Below are 15923 nucleotides of genomic sequence, written 5' to 3'. Positions count from 1 at the left end.
GGTTTTTTTTTTTGGGGGGGGGGGGGGTTTGCATCTAGTTTCAGGATCACTCATAGACCCGGCTTGTTGCACAAATCCAGTAGAGCTACCCCTGGGATCATAGGATCACAGGAAAATAGGACTGGAAGGATCTCATAAGGTCATCTAGTCCCACCCACTATTCAAAGCAAGATCATTCCTGACTAAACTATCTCAGTCAAGTGTCAGTCCAACTTGCATATGAAAGTTTCCAAGGAATGCAATTCCATTACTTCTCTAGGTAGCTGGTTCCAATGCTTGACCACCCTCATAGTCAAGAAGTTCTTCTTAATCTTCAACCTAAATTTTCCGTGCTGCAGCTGGAGGCCTTTGCTCCTAGTCCTGTCCCCTAGAGCCACCAAGAAGCCCATCTCCATCCTCTTAACTACCCTTCAGGTATTTAAAGACTTAGAACACCCCCCCAATCAGTCTTCTCTTCTGTAGACTAAATAACCCTAGTTCTTTCAGCCTAGTCCTCATGAATTGTGTCTCCAAGGCCCCTTATCATTTTTATTGCTCTGTACTGGACTCCTTCCAAACTGTACACATCCTTCTTGAAGCATGGGGTCCAAATCTGGACACAGTACTCCAGGTGAGGCTGCACCAGTGCTGAAGAGAGTGGAAGAATCACTTCCCTGGATTTGCTAGTGACACTCCTGTTAATACAATGCAGTATGCTATTGGGTTTTGTTTTTGTTTGGGGGGCTTTTGTGGGGGGGGTGGCTTGCAACCAGAGTACATTTTCAGTTGACTCATTTTCAGCTCATGGTCCACTGTAACCCCCAGGTCCTTCTCTACAGTGCTGCAATCTAGCCAGTCATTCCCCAGTCTGTATTTGTGAATGCAATATTTTCATCCTAAGTACAGGTCTTTGCACCTGTCCTTGTTGAATCTTGTTCTGGATACTAGCAGGTTCTGTGGATGTTTGCAAGAGGCATCCTACTAGGCACCTGCCAGGCTGCTGTGTTTGGATTCCACCATGTTGTATCCATGTGCTATAAAGCTTTCCTTGGTCTGAGTAGGCTGCAGTATAGCCCTTTTCTTGGCCTCCCTGCCATATGCCCAGGGCCCAAGCACTCTGCCTGTTACCCCTTCACAGAAACAGGGCCTCATGGTCCATCTACCCTAGGCATCCTAGGGTGCCTAGACTCCCCTTCTTGGCATGTGGGTTTCACAGAAAGAAAATGTGCCTGTAGACTTCACAAGGGTTCTAAAAGCCACTTGCTCTTTACCTTTGCTAGGATAAGAAATATATACAAATCTGGATGAATACCGTGTATACATGTACCTGACTCTAATTTATTCAGCACTCTTGAGCATTCTTTGGGCTTGTGTCGTAATCATTCAAAGAGTCCAGGATGTTCTGTCCTGCACATGGCTTCTATAAATCAAGGGAGGTCTTCTCTCTTCTGTACAATCAGTTCTATCATCCTTGGTTGGTCCCTTTATTGAAGCAGGACCCCTATGTTCTTCTCCTCTCCACCCCACCCTGCATCTCAAGCTCCTCTGCCCTTAAAAATCCCTCTGAGTTCTTCCTAAGTGTTTCAGGCTCCTTGTGGTTTTTACGAACCAGCATTAACTCCCGATTTCTTTGTTGACATCTTGGAGGATTTTCACACTCCAAATCCCTGCTGCCAACTGCAGCAAGACTGGATAAAATTTAGCATCCTTTAGGACTTAGGAGCCAAGCTTTTTGGCAGGCATGCCACAAATTAGTCCAGCACCCTCCCTGCGTGCTACTCCAAACCCCTTTCCCTACCCAATTGGCTGCTTTGTTTTCTGTTCACTGCCCTGTGCTCTGTGCCTGTTTGTCTGGTTTGCTTTCTCCTCCCTGCTTGCCTGCTCCATTGCTCTGTTTCCTGCTCCCTGCCCTATCTGCCACTGTGCTGCCTGCCCCCTCCCAGCTCTGCTGCATGTCCCATCCAAATGCTGCCTGTGCCACTCTTGGTACATGTGCTGCAAGTTGGAACCTTCTGCTCTAGGATGCAGCCATCACATTGTCCCAAGAAATTCCCATTTGCCTGGGAGTCCTAAAGGGGGTTCCCTTTACTGTCTGTGTTTGAGGAAATGCATAAGTCAACCATGACAGCATATGGCTAATTCCAGATAAACTGAGACATTCAATGATCCAATACTTTTGTAGGATCAATCAAAATTCATAAGCTGTAGACATTAAAACAGATTCTCCAAATCAGCAGAGGACAGCTGATTGCCCATAGTTTCCTGCAGTCTGTTATGAATATGTTTGATATTATTGTATGTACCATGGCCACATCTGCAGCAGTGCAAAGATCTCCCTTGCTGTAGTCATAGGAAAATACCAAAGGAGATTACAAAAAAATCTATTGAGCATCTTCCTTTAGAAGGCTATAACTTCATCAGTTCTGAGATAGACAAGCCCCACCACTCATAACACAAGAGTCTAGGGATTTTTAAGCCCTTTGGACCTGTACAACCCAATCTCAAGGACAAACCAAGTCTCAAGCCTCAATGTTTCAGGCAGCATTCCTCTGTCCTATGCTACCATACCCCTCAGAGGGTGCTCATATAACAGAAAAGAAGCAGAGGTTCCAGTGGTGTTGACTCTTGGCTTGGCTGCTTTCTCAGCTACTGTTTATTCCAGGTATTCCTCTTGGTTTGGCATCTGTGGCAGGGCACTGTTTGTGCCTGCCACTTTAAGGGCCCAGCCAAGCAGCCAGCAGGTGCTTGATTGCGGCAGCCATTTTTAGACCCCTGGCTGCCTGTATAAACAGCATAGTTCACTGCTGGCAGGCAGGCAGTAACATTGCAAGGCTGCTTGGAACAACCTGGAGGTAAGGGAGGAGCTGCTAGGAGGCTCCTGGTCCTGGGAACGACCTAAAACTGCACCCTTCTGGGAGTGGGTGGCCTGGTGGGACTCCTAGTGGTGCAGGAGCCCCCAGGAAATGCCAGGCCAGTTACCACCCCGGTGAAAGGTGGGTTGGGGCGTCTTAATAACCCTAGCTCCCACAACTGGGTGGGTTACCCCATGGAAGGGTCAGGAAGGCAGACCCAAGAGAGAGAGAGGGCTATAGACTCAAAAGCCTGACTTTAAATCCCTCAACTGGTCAATGCTGGGGCCAGGACCAGAAGGGTCAAAAGTCCACTATGAGGGACGCCCAGAGCAGAGGGCCTGGGGTTCCGACTGGCCTGGAGGTGAGGCCAGGGCCAGTGTAGCCAAAGGTCCCGGGGGGACCACACCTGTAAGGGGAAACAGCTCAGGGAGCTAGGTAGCCTAGAATGAAGGTGGAGTAGGCCACCTAAGCGGAGGAATCCAGGTGGGGTTCTAACTGGAGGATTCTGGGGCCCAGAGTGAGGCCGGTAATGTTGACAACAGTGGATGCCATCTGCAAGGCTTGGGCTGTGGTGTAGGGGACTAACGGAACTGCAGATAGCATCCCCTGGCATCGGGGCAAGTAATGGGCAACCTCCCACCTAATTAACAATTTAATTAGATAGCAACAAGGCATGGCAGGATAGAATGCAGGCAGTTGGCCCAGAACAGGTGGGTGGGGCATTGGTAGATTGGCCTTGGAGAAGGCCCCCTGTTACAGCATCATAGTCAATAGCCTAGCAGAATCCATTCAGGCACTCATTCTCCCCCTTTTGGCAAGCATTTTCCCCCTTCTCACACGTCTTGTTGCTAGCATCAACAGGAGCCTTTGGTTTGTTTGCAGGAAGTACTGCAAACTCCAGGCCCTTCCTATCCTCCACATATTTTTCCCTGACCCCTTCAAGAACCCATCTCACAGGACGCTCCATTGGACACGTCTACATCTCTGAGCAGTGGAGGTGTTCACTTTAGAGTTCATGGGCACGGGAAACTTTCTGAGTCTAAAGAAGGAAGGGAGCTAGTACCCTGTCCAGAACCTTCACAGTTTCAAGTGCATTCATTGTTTCAAATTCAGAGTGGTAACTCTGGCCTCCGTAATCCCTTCATTAGATACACAGGCTTGGTTTGGACTTCTTGAGACTCAAGATACCAATTTCTACCTCTTCTTCCACCCAGCACATGAGAAATACTTCAAATCCTTTACGGGAGAAGGCTCACTACCAACTCTGCACTGTCCCACGCTGCACTTCCCACAATGCTGAGGGTTTTCACTAAGTACATAACCACTGAAGCAGCTTATTTGAGATGGCAGGATATCAAGGTATATCTATACGTTGATCATTTTTCCACTAGAAGGAAATTACCCCAACAGGAAAACAGCTTAATCTATGTAATTGAGAAGCTATTTGCTAGTCTGAACCTCCAAATAAAGGAAGAAGAATCCATCTTAGACCCATTTTTAAGTTTGTAGTAGAGAACCCCTTTTCTTACTCTTGCTAATCAAGACTCCTTCCACTCAAGGATGGAGATTTACTTGGAGATGTTACAGACCTAGGGTATGTGGTTCCTGCCAAAAAAATCACCTGCACAAAAAAATTCTGGACTTTGGAGCCATGTGCTTTGCATGCACATGGCATAACAAGGAATAACGGCCATAAGTTGTTGGAGAGTAGGTTTAGATTAGACATCCGTAAGAACTACTTCACAGTTAGGGCAGCTAGGATCTGGAACCAACTTCCAAAGGAAGTGGTGCTGGCTCCTACCCTGGGGGTCTTTAAGAGGAGGCTTGATGCCTACCTAGCTGGGATCATTTGAGCCAAGTTTTTAGTCCTGCTCAGGCGGGGGGTCGGACTTGAAGATCTACAAGGTCCCTTCCGACCCTACTTCTATGATTCTATGATCTCTTTCCTCACGCCTCCCTCCATCCAAGTAATTCTTTGGCCTTATTTCCCATTTCTGTTTAGGAATTTAGGAATTGATTTATTTACTTCCAAGTTTTCCTCATCCAAGTCTAATTCAAAACAAAGGGAAGTTAAACTGCTGCCCCTTGATGTGATGCGAGTAGTGTCATGTTGGTTTAAGGCATTTTAGGAACTCCCCTAAATTGTGACCTTCACAGAGAAAGTTAAAATATCAAGCCATATCTTCCCCAAAACTGTCTAATGGGTATCTCTGTATAAAATCTACTTACAGTAGGGGGCTGAACAAGATGACCTCATGAGATCCCTTCCCACCGTGCTTTTCTATGGTACTACAAGTTATTCTAGTTAGATCTACCTTTGCACATTACAGTTCACTGTATCAGGGCTTAAGCAGCTTCCACTATTTCCTTGAGAAGCATACCTGTTACAGAAATGTATAGGGCAGTTGCCTGGGGATTGTTCCATGTTTCTCTAGGTTTCAGATCAGAGCTGTCCTGCAGCTCTTGTAAAAAGAAATAAATAAATAGAAAATGAGCACCTAGCACCTAAATATAAGCCCAGTCAGTATCTACATACTAGTCACTACAAATAGGATCCTTCTAAACACATTGTTGAACAAGAAAAGTCATTTACCATATAATCACTGTGGCTCATTGAGATGTATGTCTGTTATGTATCTCATGACTTGCCCTCTATCCTTGCTTCTGCAGAGTCCTGTAAGCCATGGGATTCTATGCTGGTGACAGAACAGAGCTTGGGCCTGTTCTGCATGCTATGCCTTCAGGGGGAAAAATAGTTCTTACCAAAAAGCGCACACAATGTTGCCTCTTGCTGTGTGACTCCTGTGGATGTTTCAAGTTAAGTAGGTTCAGGTTGGATTAGTACTGGAATGAGAGTGCTTGGGAGGACATCAGAGTTCTGTAAGAAGTTATGGTGTTAATAATTCAATAGGTAGCCACTAACCATAAAGTAATGCTCTGAAGTGGTAACAGTGGATACCCTGCTGCTGGAAGTGGTATCTTTCAGAGAAACTGCAACACTGAGGTTCTATATCTATATTCATGTGATAATACCAGAGCCTTTTCTTAAGAGTAAAAAACCCAAAAACCTGTATCTAAATTCATGTACCAACCATGTTTTGATCTGAGTGATCACACCCTGCCTACCTAAATTACCCTTGTAAATTTCAACAGGATGTAGTGCTTTTAAACTATTATATAGCACTTGTGGTACTCCATTAGAAAGGTGGCTACATTTCAGTCCGTGAAAGATTGTATTCCCTCTGTATCAGTCTTAGATGCCTTGAGATACTTTAGGGTAAAAGATATTACAAAAATGTAAATTTCTGGGGTTAGATGATTGCATGGTTTGTGATTTGATATTTTTTGTTGTCAGTACTTCAAGCCATATTTCTCCTTCTCTGCGCCTAGATTGTTAGAGGGTGTTTGTGTGCTTTTGTTGTACCTTTCTACTGATGCTGTGCTATTGTAAAGGTTATTCTCAGCTCAAAGTAATTGTGAAAAAATCAAATTTGATGTTTTTCTACCAAAAGAAGGAAATGGAATGTGCAATGAATCCAATGAAATCTCCACTTGCTAAATGCTGTTATGACACCTCTGGCTTTGCTAGAGAAACTTGTGCTGACACCAGGCTGCTCTTGGTATATAAACTACTTCCTGGTAAAGAACTCAATCATAGCTCTGACTAACTTGAAGAACAGAGGTTGCCTTTGACATCTGAGGACCAGGGGCAGTTTACTAGCAAACAGCAAATTCATATTGGTTCAGTGGGGGTGGGGGGAAATCTGCGGACAACCAGATGGATATGCATTTTAGTATAAACACTGGAAAGGGCACCCTGCCTCTGCTGTGTTTCACCTAATCTGTGTTCAGCATCCCACACAGATGACTCACTCTAGGGCCTTGGGCAAGTCACTTCATCTTTCTCCCTCAGATTCCTCATGTGTGAAACAGGATAATAATACTTTCAGGGTATTGTGAGGATTAATTTGCTACTGTCTGAACTGCTGTGCAAACACACCAAGCAGTACAAGAATGCAAAGTAGCAGTATTATTGCTTATCATTAGTCAGAGTTTGTACTGACAATACTGTATTTCAACTGACCAAATACAAACTTACTGAAATCAGTGGATTGAAAATCCAAGGAGGTACTCAGAAAACTGGGAGCTTAAAGAAATTCTGGACTCCTATAAGTGTGTGTTTCCATATGTTGATTTTATAAGCCAATAATATTTAAGCTGTCAAAGCTGGTAATAATAGTACTAAATTCTTCATATGATCAAAGGACTGTGCTAACATTAATTAGCTCTCATGATACTCTTCTGGTAGATTGGAAAAATGAGGCAGAGGTGAAATGACTTTGCTAAGGCCTCATAGGGAGTAGTGAGGAAGCTGCGATCAGACTGCTGACTCCTAACCCCAGGGCTTATTCCTCTAATTCTCACGGGCTTTCATTGTTTACCTCCTAAAACAGGATTCATTTAGTCTAGAAACATGCTGGAGTAAAGAAAATTATTGCTAAACTACCTTGTCACTCACTGACATGCATGTTGCTGTATGCTTATATTGATGGTCTTTTTTTTTTTCTTTCTGTTTATTTTTTTGTGAGATGGTAATCTTGCCTATTGTTGGCACCTGTTCCATGAGGTCCTTTAAAGCAAAGATACAAGTGTTCATTAGCCTGGTGCTTGCTTGTATATTCAAATATGTTCTCTTGTATTACATGCAGACAGACGCTTGATGTGGAAAGTCACATGACAAGAAAATCACTCTTTCCTTGCTTAGTCAGGACTGTTCTAGAATATTTCAAATATTGGGATTGTTCTTTTCTCCAGCCTGTCATCATAAAATTGTCCAGACCTCTCACATTTTTCCAAGTCAATCCAGCTATGCATTCCTGTTGTCATGACACAAATGAAAACAGAACTTGAGAGCCTGAGTCACTGTCCCTCTTTGAAGTGCTCCTGGCAGAAAAGTATTCAGGGGGTCAGGCAAAGGCTTGGCCATGTTACGCTGTTTGCCAGCTCTCTGAGATAGCAGAGGACCTTATTTGTGGCTGGGAGCAAGGCCCAAATTTCAGAGGGTATAAAGATGGTTTGAAGCCCCTTTTGATTCACTCCTCCTGCGCTGTGCTTTCTGAGCTGCAGCTCGGAATTGGAGACTGTGGATCATTTTCTTCCTGTAGGTTTCAAAAGCTTTGTCCTGCCCGCTTTTCAAGCTTCTCTGTACTAAGATGAATAGCTGAATAGGGCAGGCAGGGTCACAAATAAATTAACCTGTTTGATGGAAGTGAGTGACCTATATAAAAAACGAGTGACGAGCTGGGAGAGATGCTGGAAACACATTCTGCACTAGGCATTTCCTCCTGCAACCCTTCTGATATTTTTGTCTCCTCCTGCAACCCTTCTGATATTTTTGTCTCATCTGAAATAATCTGCAGCCTGGGATATGGCGAGGTGTGACAATGGGTGTGGTGATGCCCGGAGCTAAGAACAATCTAATTCTCTGTGCCTTGTTTGCTGTCATTTTGTGTTTTCACCTTCCTGTTAGAACATCCGTGTGCGCTCTGTGACAGGAGTTGGGTTCTACATGCCACTGGGGAAGATCAAAGGCACATTGGCCTCCCGGTTCCTGATGGTGGATGGTGAAAAAGTGGCCACTGGGTCATTCAGGTGGGTCACTCTCACCCAGGCAGTATTCAGGTTCCAAGCATAAGGATTGCCCCATGCATTTCCTTGGGGAGTCTTTTCCCTTTGTTTCCTTACCAGCTGCCCAGTCTCATTATTACCTCAACTCCATGACTAGTTGAGCACTCTATGGAAGTGACGTGTGGTGATCAAGAGCACAGAACACTCTTTTGGGAGAATAGAGCCCTCATGCCAATGAAACGTGGCTGAGGGACAGCTCCTCCTCCTTAGTAGTTGGTGGCATACGGGATATCTCAGAATCCACTGTAGCCAGTTTTTCCTCTTCTCAAAGAGGCTAGCAGAGCGCTCTAGAGAGTCCACTTTTAGAAGCAGAAACAGCAGGTTAAGAGTGGCTACCAGAGCCCCTGCCTAGAAAGTAAAACTAATTCAAGGTCACGTGGCTTTCTCTGCCAGATCTGTCCGCATGTTTTATGTGTGTGTGTTTGTGTGCGTTTGTTTTTTGTTTTGTGGGGGTTAAACCCCCCAAAACAGGATTATATCATTTCTGTACCATGAAAACACTCAGGTGGGTAAGATGTCCATCAAATGGCACACACTGCTTTATGTTCTTGGATAGCAAGAGCTCAGAAGTAGACATGTAGGTTGTGTCTGGCTTTCATAACTTTCATTGCAAAACCTAACAATACCTTCTTTGTTTCCAGCTTCACCTGGAGCTCCTCACATATAGACAGAAACATCCTCCTGCTGTTGACAGGGCAACATGTAGAGATGTTTGATGTTGAGTTTCGAGAGCTCTATGCCATCTCAGAGGAGGTTGACCTCTACCAGGAGCTGAACATTGCTAACCCTTTCCAAATAGGAGCTGAGAAATCAAGACTTTACTCCTCCACTGTGTCTCGTAAGATCATCAACCCCAAATATGGTCTAGTGGCAGGGACTGCCCCTCGTGAAATGATGCTCCGGGCCCTGCGCCAGAAGCAGGAGATACAGGGGAAATTGGAAAGGAAGGAGGAAGAAAGTGAGTCAAAAAAGCGGCTGAACAAGTTTCTGAATGACGTGATTACAGTGGAGCAAATACTACCAGAAATTGAACCACCTCTTGAAAACTTGAACAAAGGAAGCTGGAGTCCTCAGAAATTGCTTTCCAGGTTCCATTTTGATATGAAATACAAGTCTAAATCTAAGGAATCCCTTCGTGACACCAAGAAGGATGATGTTGCCAATGGGCAGACCAGCTCCAAGCAGGGTAAAAGGTTTGGTAGTGGGTTTTTCAGCCGAAGGGCGAAACGGCCCCCAACCTTGGACACTGAGGCCAATTCTTTTGCCAGTGAAGGGCTCTCAGAAGAGTATGTGCTTGTGAAGGCACAGGAAGAGGACCTGATCAGCTTTAGACCTGTCAGTATTCGGAGCAGCGCCTCAGGTAAATCTTGTTCCTTCATGTCCCCTCCAGGCCCCTTTCTAATCCAGAACCTCAGTGACAGAGTCAGATGTACTCAGTATGGGCACATTTCCACCATCTCTGCTGTAAGATGACTGGGAGGAAGAAGGACAGTTGTATCAAATGTAACAAAATCTCTTGGGGATTTTAAGGGCAATACTTCATAAGAAGATCACTTAACTGACCCCCTGATGGCCCCTAGGTGGGCAAGCTTGGGAAAATGAGATGGCTGATAATTCCCCTCCACCATTGTGTACACAGGTTTCAAGTGGATTTATTATTGCCCAGCTAGAAGTAATGGTGAAGTTCTCAGACCTCCTAGGTGGCAACAGAGTACCTGGTGTTTCTAGAGCTCCATCACACTGACAGGTTTCAGGTGCACATGCACCCATCCCATCCCAACTCAGCTTTACTTGACTGGATACAAGAAAGCCACTCCTCCCATGCTCTTTACTTTACTATAACAAAGTTATGGGGTGGGGGAAATCAGGAAAGAAAAGTGAGGGAGAATCCCGTTTAATCTATCCCCACCACTTAAAATGGTTGAGACTATCTATGGAAGGTGAAGTCTGAGATGTCTTAGATCATACCGTGTGCTCTAGAACACCTTCCTCTACGTATATAAATATTTGGTCTGATTTACTTGTGAATGACAGAGGCTTTCACCAGGTTTAAATTATCATACTAGGTCATGAATAGCAAAACGTTGTCAGAATGCAACAAGCCTAGAAACCATCTAGCCTGATCTGCTTTATCTGACCATGGCCTATGCTGGATGTTTCAGAGGGAGTTACTGCAATGGGGAATAAACTGCCTAAGAGGAAAGAATTTCTTCTCAACTCACCCCTAATAGGGATTGTCGTATGCCCTGAAAAATGTGAAATGGAGGGAATTTAATCAATTTGAAGTGGCCATTCTGGGAAATGGATGGAGACGTTTCTCCTGAGACCTAGAAAGCAAGGAGGATATTGGGGTGGAAGATGGGATGCAGGGGCGGGCAATTATTTCGGGCAGAGGGCCGCTTACTGAGTTTTGGCAAGCCATCGAGGGCTGCATGACAGGCAGCCAGGGGCAGATTAATAACAATTTTCCAAAATTTTTAGGGGCTCTGAGGGCCAGATAGAATGGCCTGGCAGGCTGCATCCAGCCTGCGGGCTGCGTTTTGCCCACCCCTGAATTAAAGTACAGTGATCAGCTGGATTCTTATAAATATTTTTGCCTCTGTGAGACAAATTAAAGCCAACATCATTGAGACTGAAACAAGGCATCGATACTCTAGTCGATTTAGATCACAGCCAGCCTGCTTTTAGGATCTACCTTTCGGAATTTGGGGAGATAGGTGTGGATTCTTCCTCACCCCCACCCCCTCCCTCTTCCTCAGGACTGCATACCTTTTATGCAGATAATCTGCATTGCAAGTACACTGCTGGTCCTGTTCCTTAGAGGGAGGGAAGAAGGATGGGAATCATAAAAAGATCTGCTGGGCAGTCCTCTTGAATGAATCAACTTGAGGACTTGCAGTACCCTCTAGTGTCAAAACTAGAGAACTGTGAACTCATTGATCTTACAATCTATCTCTCTAAAGACACCATTTAAGATGACACAAACCCCATGTTTCTAACCCTTGACTCCAACTGTTGTAAAATAGCCAACCTGCCTCCCTGAACCTGTCATTCTTTTGTGTCTTGGTGAAATGAGGTCAATAGCTCTTTGGGCCTGGAGCTGTAATGCAAGGCACTGAGTCCAGTTTGGGGCACCGTGCAGATGATGATGGCTGTTTTCTTTTGACTCTCACCATGTTATACCCTGTAATGATTTATACGGGCAGCAAAACTTTAAGCCAGCGTGAAGGCCTGGTGCATGTAGATCTCATTGAAATTTTACACAAATACTGAAGGAGGTGCCTGTTCAAAAGTGTCCCTAACAAATCAATCATTTGTGTAAGTGGATCCATGGGACTATTGGGGAGGAGATGGAGTATAACTTAAGCATTGCCTGTGAATTTGAATCATTGTCCCTGTCTTGAGCTGTTTACAGTCAAAAAACATGACCTTGGCAAGTGTACCTAATCAGTTAGGCTTGAACCTTATCCCCTTGAATAGTTCCAAAGTAACAGATGAGCAGAGATGGGAAGATCCACTAGTGGGATGGGGAAGATGAGGTGGGAGGAGGGCTTCTACTAGGACATTCTCAGGTTGCTGTTTGAATTTTATATGTTAAATTAACCCTGGAGTTGGTGTTTTATAAATCTGAAAGCCACTCCTCCCATGCTCTTGAAAAGTGGGATCCTCCCGGTTCCTTCGTTCCTACTCCCTTCCCACTGGAGCCTTCCCTATTTTTCCCTGCAAATATTTCTTTTGCCTACCAATACTGCTACTGCTCACAGCTTTCTTTTTCTTTTTTTTCTTAGCATAATTCTTGAGTTTTACTGTTGCCTGCAGGGTTCTGAATAGCAGCAGCTCTGAACCTGACCAGAATCTTGTTAATTTTATGTTGCTGCTGCACTGGAGATGCTTGTCTGAAAATACAGGAAAATACTGGCTGGGTTTGCACCTGGTTCACATGTTGAAGGTTTCCCAGCTCTGCCTATGGCTATACAGATTGTTTTAAAGGTGATCTGTGATTCTGTGTATAAAGTGAATGGCCCAGACTCTATACAGGTCATCAAAAGCTTCTTTGTGGAGAGCTGGCAACTAGAATTATTTGCCACTGCTTAAAGAGAGGGCAGTCACTAGGAGCACAGGGAAAGGGCTGCTGTTCTACGTACAATTTGCCTTGTCTGGGATTTCTTTTGGCCCTGCATTGGAGAAAGAGTAGAAGGTGATGGCAGAGAAAAAGGCTTGAGAGTTGAGATTCAGCAGTGAAAGAGGGATGTAGAACTTTGCAGACAAAGATGTGGTGCTTGACTGGATGCGGAAGAGAAGCAGCAGCCAAGAAGGAGGGTTAACTTCAGCAGCCGCATTTGGAATAGTTGGAAGATGGAGAAGGATTACAGAACGAAACATCACAAGAAATAGTACAGGGGTGAGGGAGGCACAGGACAGAGGAGCCAGGTAGGGCCCAGGGCTGGAGATGTTTCCCTCTCAGGAGTTGGGAAAATTGCAGATGGGAAGAAAGAACAGAAGATAAGCGGTAGGGTGGAGAGCTCCTTCTGTCTTCCAGCACCTTAAAGGTAGGAAACTTCAAACGTAATAAAATTCCTGCTAGTCAGGGGGTAACATGAAAGATGTAACAGTCCAAGCCAGTTTCAGACACAGCATCTCAGTAGAAATCTCTGCAGTCTCTCAGCCCTCCTCCAAAAGATAGTAGCAGAAGTCTAGGCCTCTCACTAGGGTTATCCCTTGCATTGGGCAGTCCTACACACAATGTTGTGTATTAGCCTCTGATATAGTAGGTACTTGGTATGTCTTTCAGGCTCTGAACTAATACTTCTAATCAGTTTCTAACTAAACTAAGAGGCAAGAAGTTATCTGTGTAACTATTAAAGGAGACTGATTCAGGGAGGAATTGGAGATGGAGAGAAGGGGGAATATGTCCAGTGTTGTGGCAGGGGATAACTTGGAGTAATGGGTTAAAACTAGGAAGATGAGATGACCAAGTGGGCTGTTATGCCTCTTACTTTTGGAGGACTCCCATCCATGCAGAGACATGGTCTGGCCCTACTTGTCATTTGTGAGCTGAGGAGACCACAACTCAGACTCTTACAGCTGCAGACTAGGAAAGGGAACTTATTTATTACAGTATGGAAAGCTGTCTAGGTTTTGTGTCTATTTTGGGTTTTTTTGTTTTTTGGAATCCATATATGGCATTTCCTCTGTGTGCATGTGTCAATTTTTGCAGAAGGCAACAAGCAAAAACCCCTAGAGGTGTGGATAAATACATGTATAAAATGAATATAGAGAGAGGGGGTTGAAGTGTTTGCTGAAAGCTTAATTAAAATCTTATAATCTTGTCTTTATTTTTATCTATTTTTATTGCAGGTAAAAAGTCCCTCACGGAAAATAAAACCAAACAGTCAGCCTGCGTGGTGTCCTAGTCATGAGAACTGAAGACCAGACAAGAGCATCTGATAGACTGTACAGGGGCAGGCAATTTACTCCTGTAAAGGAGTACAACTGTTTACTCCTTTATTGCCTGCAGCCTTGTTCTCACACAATGGTCTGGCAAAGCTCCATTTTGTCCAGGATGCATCTGGTACCACCAGTTCAAGCATGTGTGCTGAGTAAGGCATAGGGTCTGGATGGTTCCTATGTGAGGGGTAGCAAGAGAAATGTTAGTTCATATTGAATAAACTGTGATAAGGGGTTTCAGAGCTCAACCTCATTGAGATGAATGCAAGAGAGCTTCCTATGTCTTAGTGCTATTTTTTCGGTCTGTCTGGCTACAGACTCAAAGCACAGCATTGCATAATTTACTGTACTGTACTGTACTGTAAGGATGTATTGGTCTGAGGGGGTAGAGGCTTGGATCACATTGGAAATTCTGGAGGAAATGGTAAAATTTGCAGATCAGGTGGATTTACCTTGTCTGTGGATTTCTGTTGTCCTTCATCAGCAGAGACCTGTTAAAGGATGATTTGGTTGTTAGGGAAAGAGTGTTTGGCTTCAGAGGACCAGCTGGCATGCTAGCTTTTCTTTTCTTGCCATAAAACCAACACCTGAGCTAGATGATACAGTAGCAATCTTTACTCAAGAGAGGACAGAGGCTGTAATATTAGGGGTTGTTTCAGACCAGAGCTGAGATGCTCTGTGAGAGCTCAAGACTAGGACAGCAAAGTCCTGCCAAATTCTGAAGTGGACTGGGCAGAACTGAGAGGGGAAAGATGCAAGCAAGGACAGCTGCTGTAACAATCAGTTCTACTGTTAATCCTGTGACATTTTAAACACAATTGTAAATAAATAAGTAAAAGTGCACTCTTGGAGGCTGACAAGAACAAGGGGGTTAGAGAGAGTTTTTTTAGCTGTCTGGTTTAAAAATAAAGGATTCTGTGGATGTAGTAAAGGCACAGGTTATTTTGGACAACCCATTGAGTTTGTTTGATACGGGAACTAGCATTTTCCTTTGCCTTCTTGCCATACAAATTACTACAATATGGTGCTGTTATGACAGTTTGTACATATTTGATCTATTTATTTTTCTTACTAACTTTTTAATCCATATGTATATATTAAGCACAGAGAGAAAGTAAGTGGGCTTTGTTAAAGAATATAAACAAAGTTTAGCATGTGTTTCTATTGTACTTAGAATCCACAGTAAAAAAAATACCCAGTGGAGCATCTTGGAAATTAGGTTACTTGGGCACTGTGGTTGCTTGTATGATGAGCAGGGATCTGGGTTTTCTGTTTCCCATGGGGAAAATGGAGAAAAATGCAGATTTCCCCCTTTACCTGAGGAAACAGCGGATTTTTCATTTTAACAGAGAAACCTACAGATTTTGCACTTTTGCAAAGCGCTCTCTGCAGGCTGACAGGGTTCCAGCCTGCAAGGGGCTGGGGGGAAGTGTGAGGAGGGGGGTCAGGCAGGGGGCACCATGTGCATGTATATCAGGGGTGGGCAATTATTTTGACTGGAGGGCTGCTTAACAAGTTTTATAGTGAGCTGGCGAGTGCCACAAGCGTAGCCCCACACCTTGACAGGTACCCTGCCCACTGGTCACCATCGTGGAACCAGAAGTCCTTCCCCACTAGCCCCTGATCTTTGCCACTGGAACTCCGTCCCCTTGCTCCCAGAACTCTACTCCTTTTGGTAAGGGGGTTTGCCATCTTGGTACTAGAAAAAACCAAATTATATTCTAAAAATCAAACATCTGCTACAACATACATTAATTGGAATTCAAAAAATATTTTTGTCCTGATTTATATGTGTTTGCCTAGTATACACAGAGGTGATTGCATAATAGCTTAAAATGAAGGTCTTACTTTTGTATATTGGGTGGGGATGGAGGAGTGAGGGGGTATGGGTGGGTGGATACAGAGTTTGTGGGGGGCTCAGAGGGGGGTGGGTGTGATATGTGAAGTGTGGGGAAG

The 15923-nt window shown here is 44.5% G+C and overlaps 1 protein-coding gene across 1 annotated transcript in view; it reads left to right on the top strand.

Annotated features, from left to right (window-relative positions):
* FAM83F (family with sequence similarity 83 member F) overlaps positions 1-15287 on the top strand; it is a 27760-nt gene extending 12473 nt beyond the window's left edge. Inside the window, exons 4-7 of the mRNA XM_019515151.1 lie at positions 8362-8483; positions 9161-9879; positions 13878-13978; positions 14012-15287. Of these exons, the coding sequence (XP_019370696.1) occupies positions 8362-8483; positions 9161-9879; positions 13878-13933 (897 nt within the window). The 3' untranslated portion in view covers positions 13934-13978; positions 14012-15287. The remainder of the gene's footprint in view (positions 1-8361; positions 8484-9160; positions 9880-13877; positions 13979-14011) is intronic.
* The last annotated feature ends 636 nt before the right edge of the window (positions 15288-15923 follow it).

The sequence above is a fragment of the Gavialis gangeticus genome, unplaced genomic scaffold, assembly GCF_001723915.1.
Source record: "Gavialis gangeticus isolate Ggan-Ray unplaced genomic scaffold, GavGan_comp1, whole genome shotgun sequence".
Lineage (NCBI taxonomy): Eukaryota > Metazoa > Chordata > Crocodylia > Gavialidae > Gavialis > Gavialis gangeticus.
Note: the sequence above shows the minus strand (reverse complement) of the source record. Positions and strands in the feature narration are given on the sequence as shown.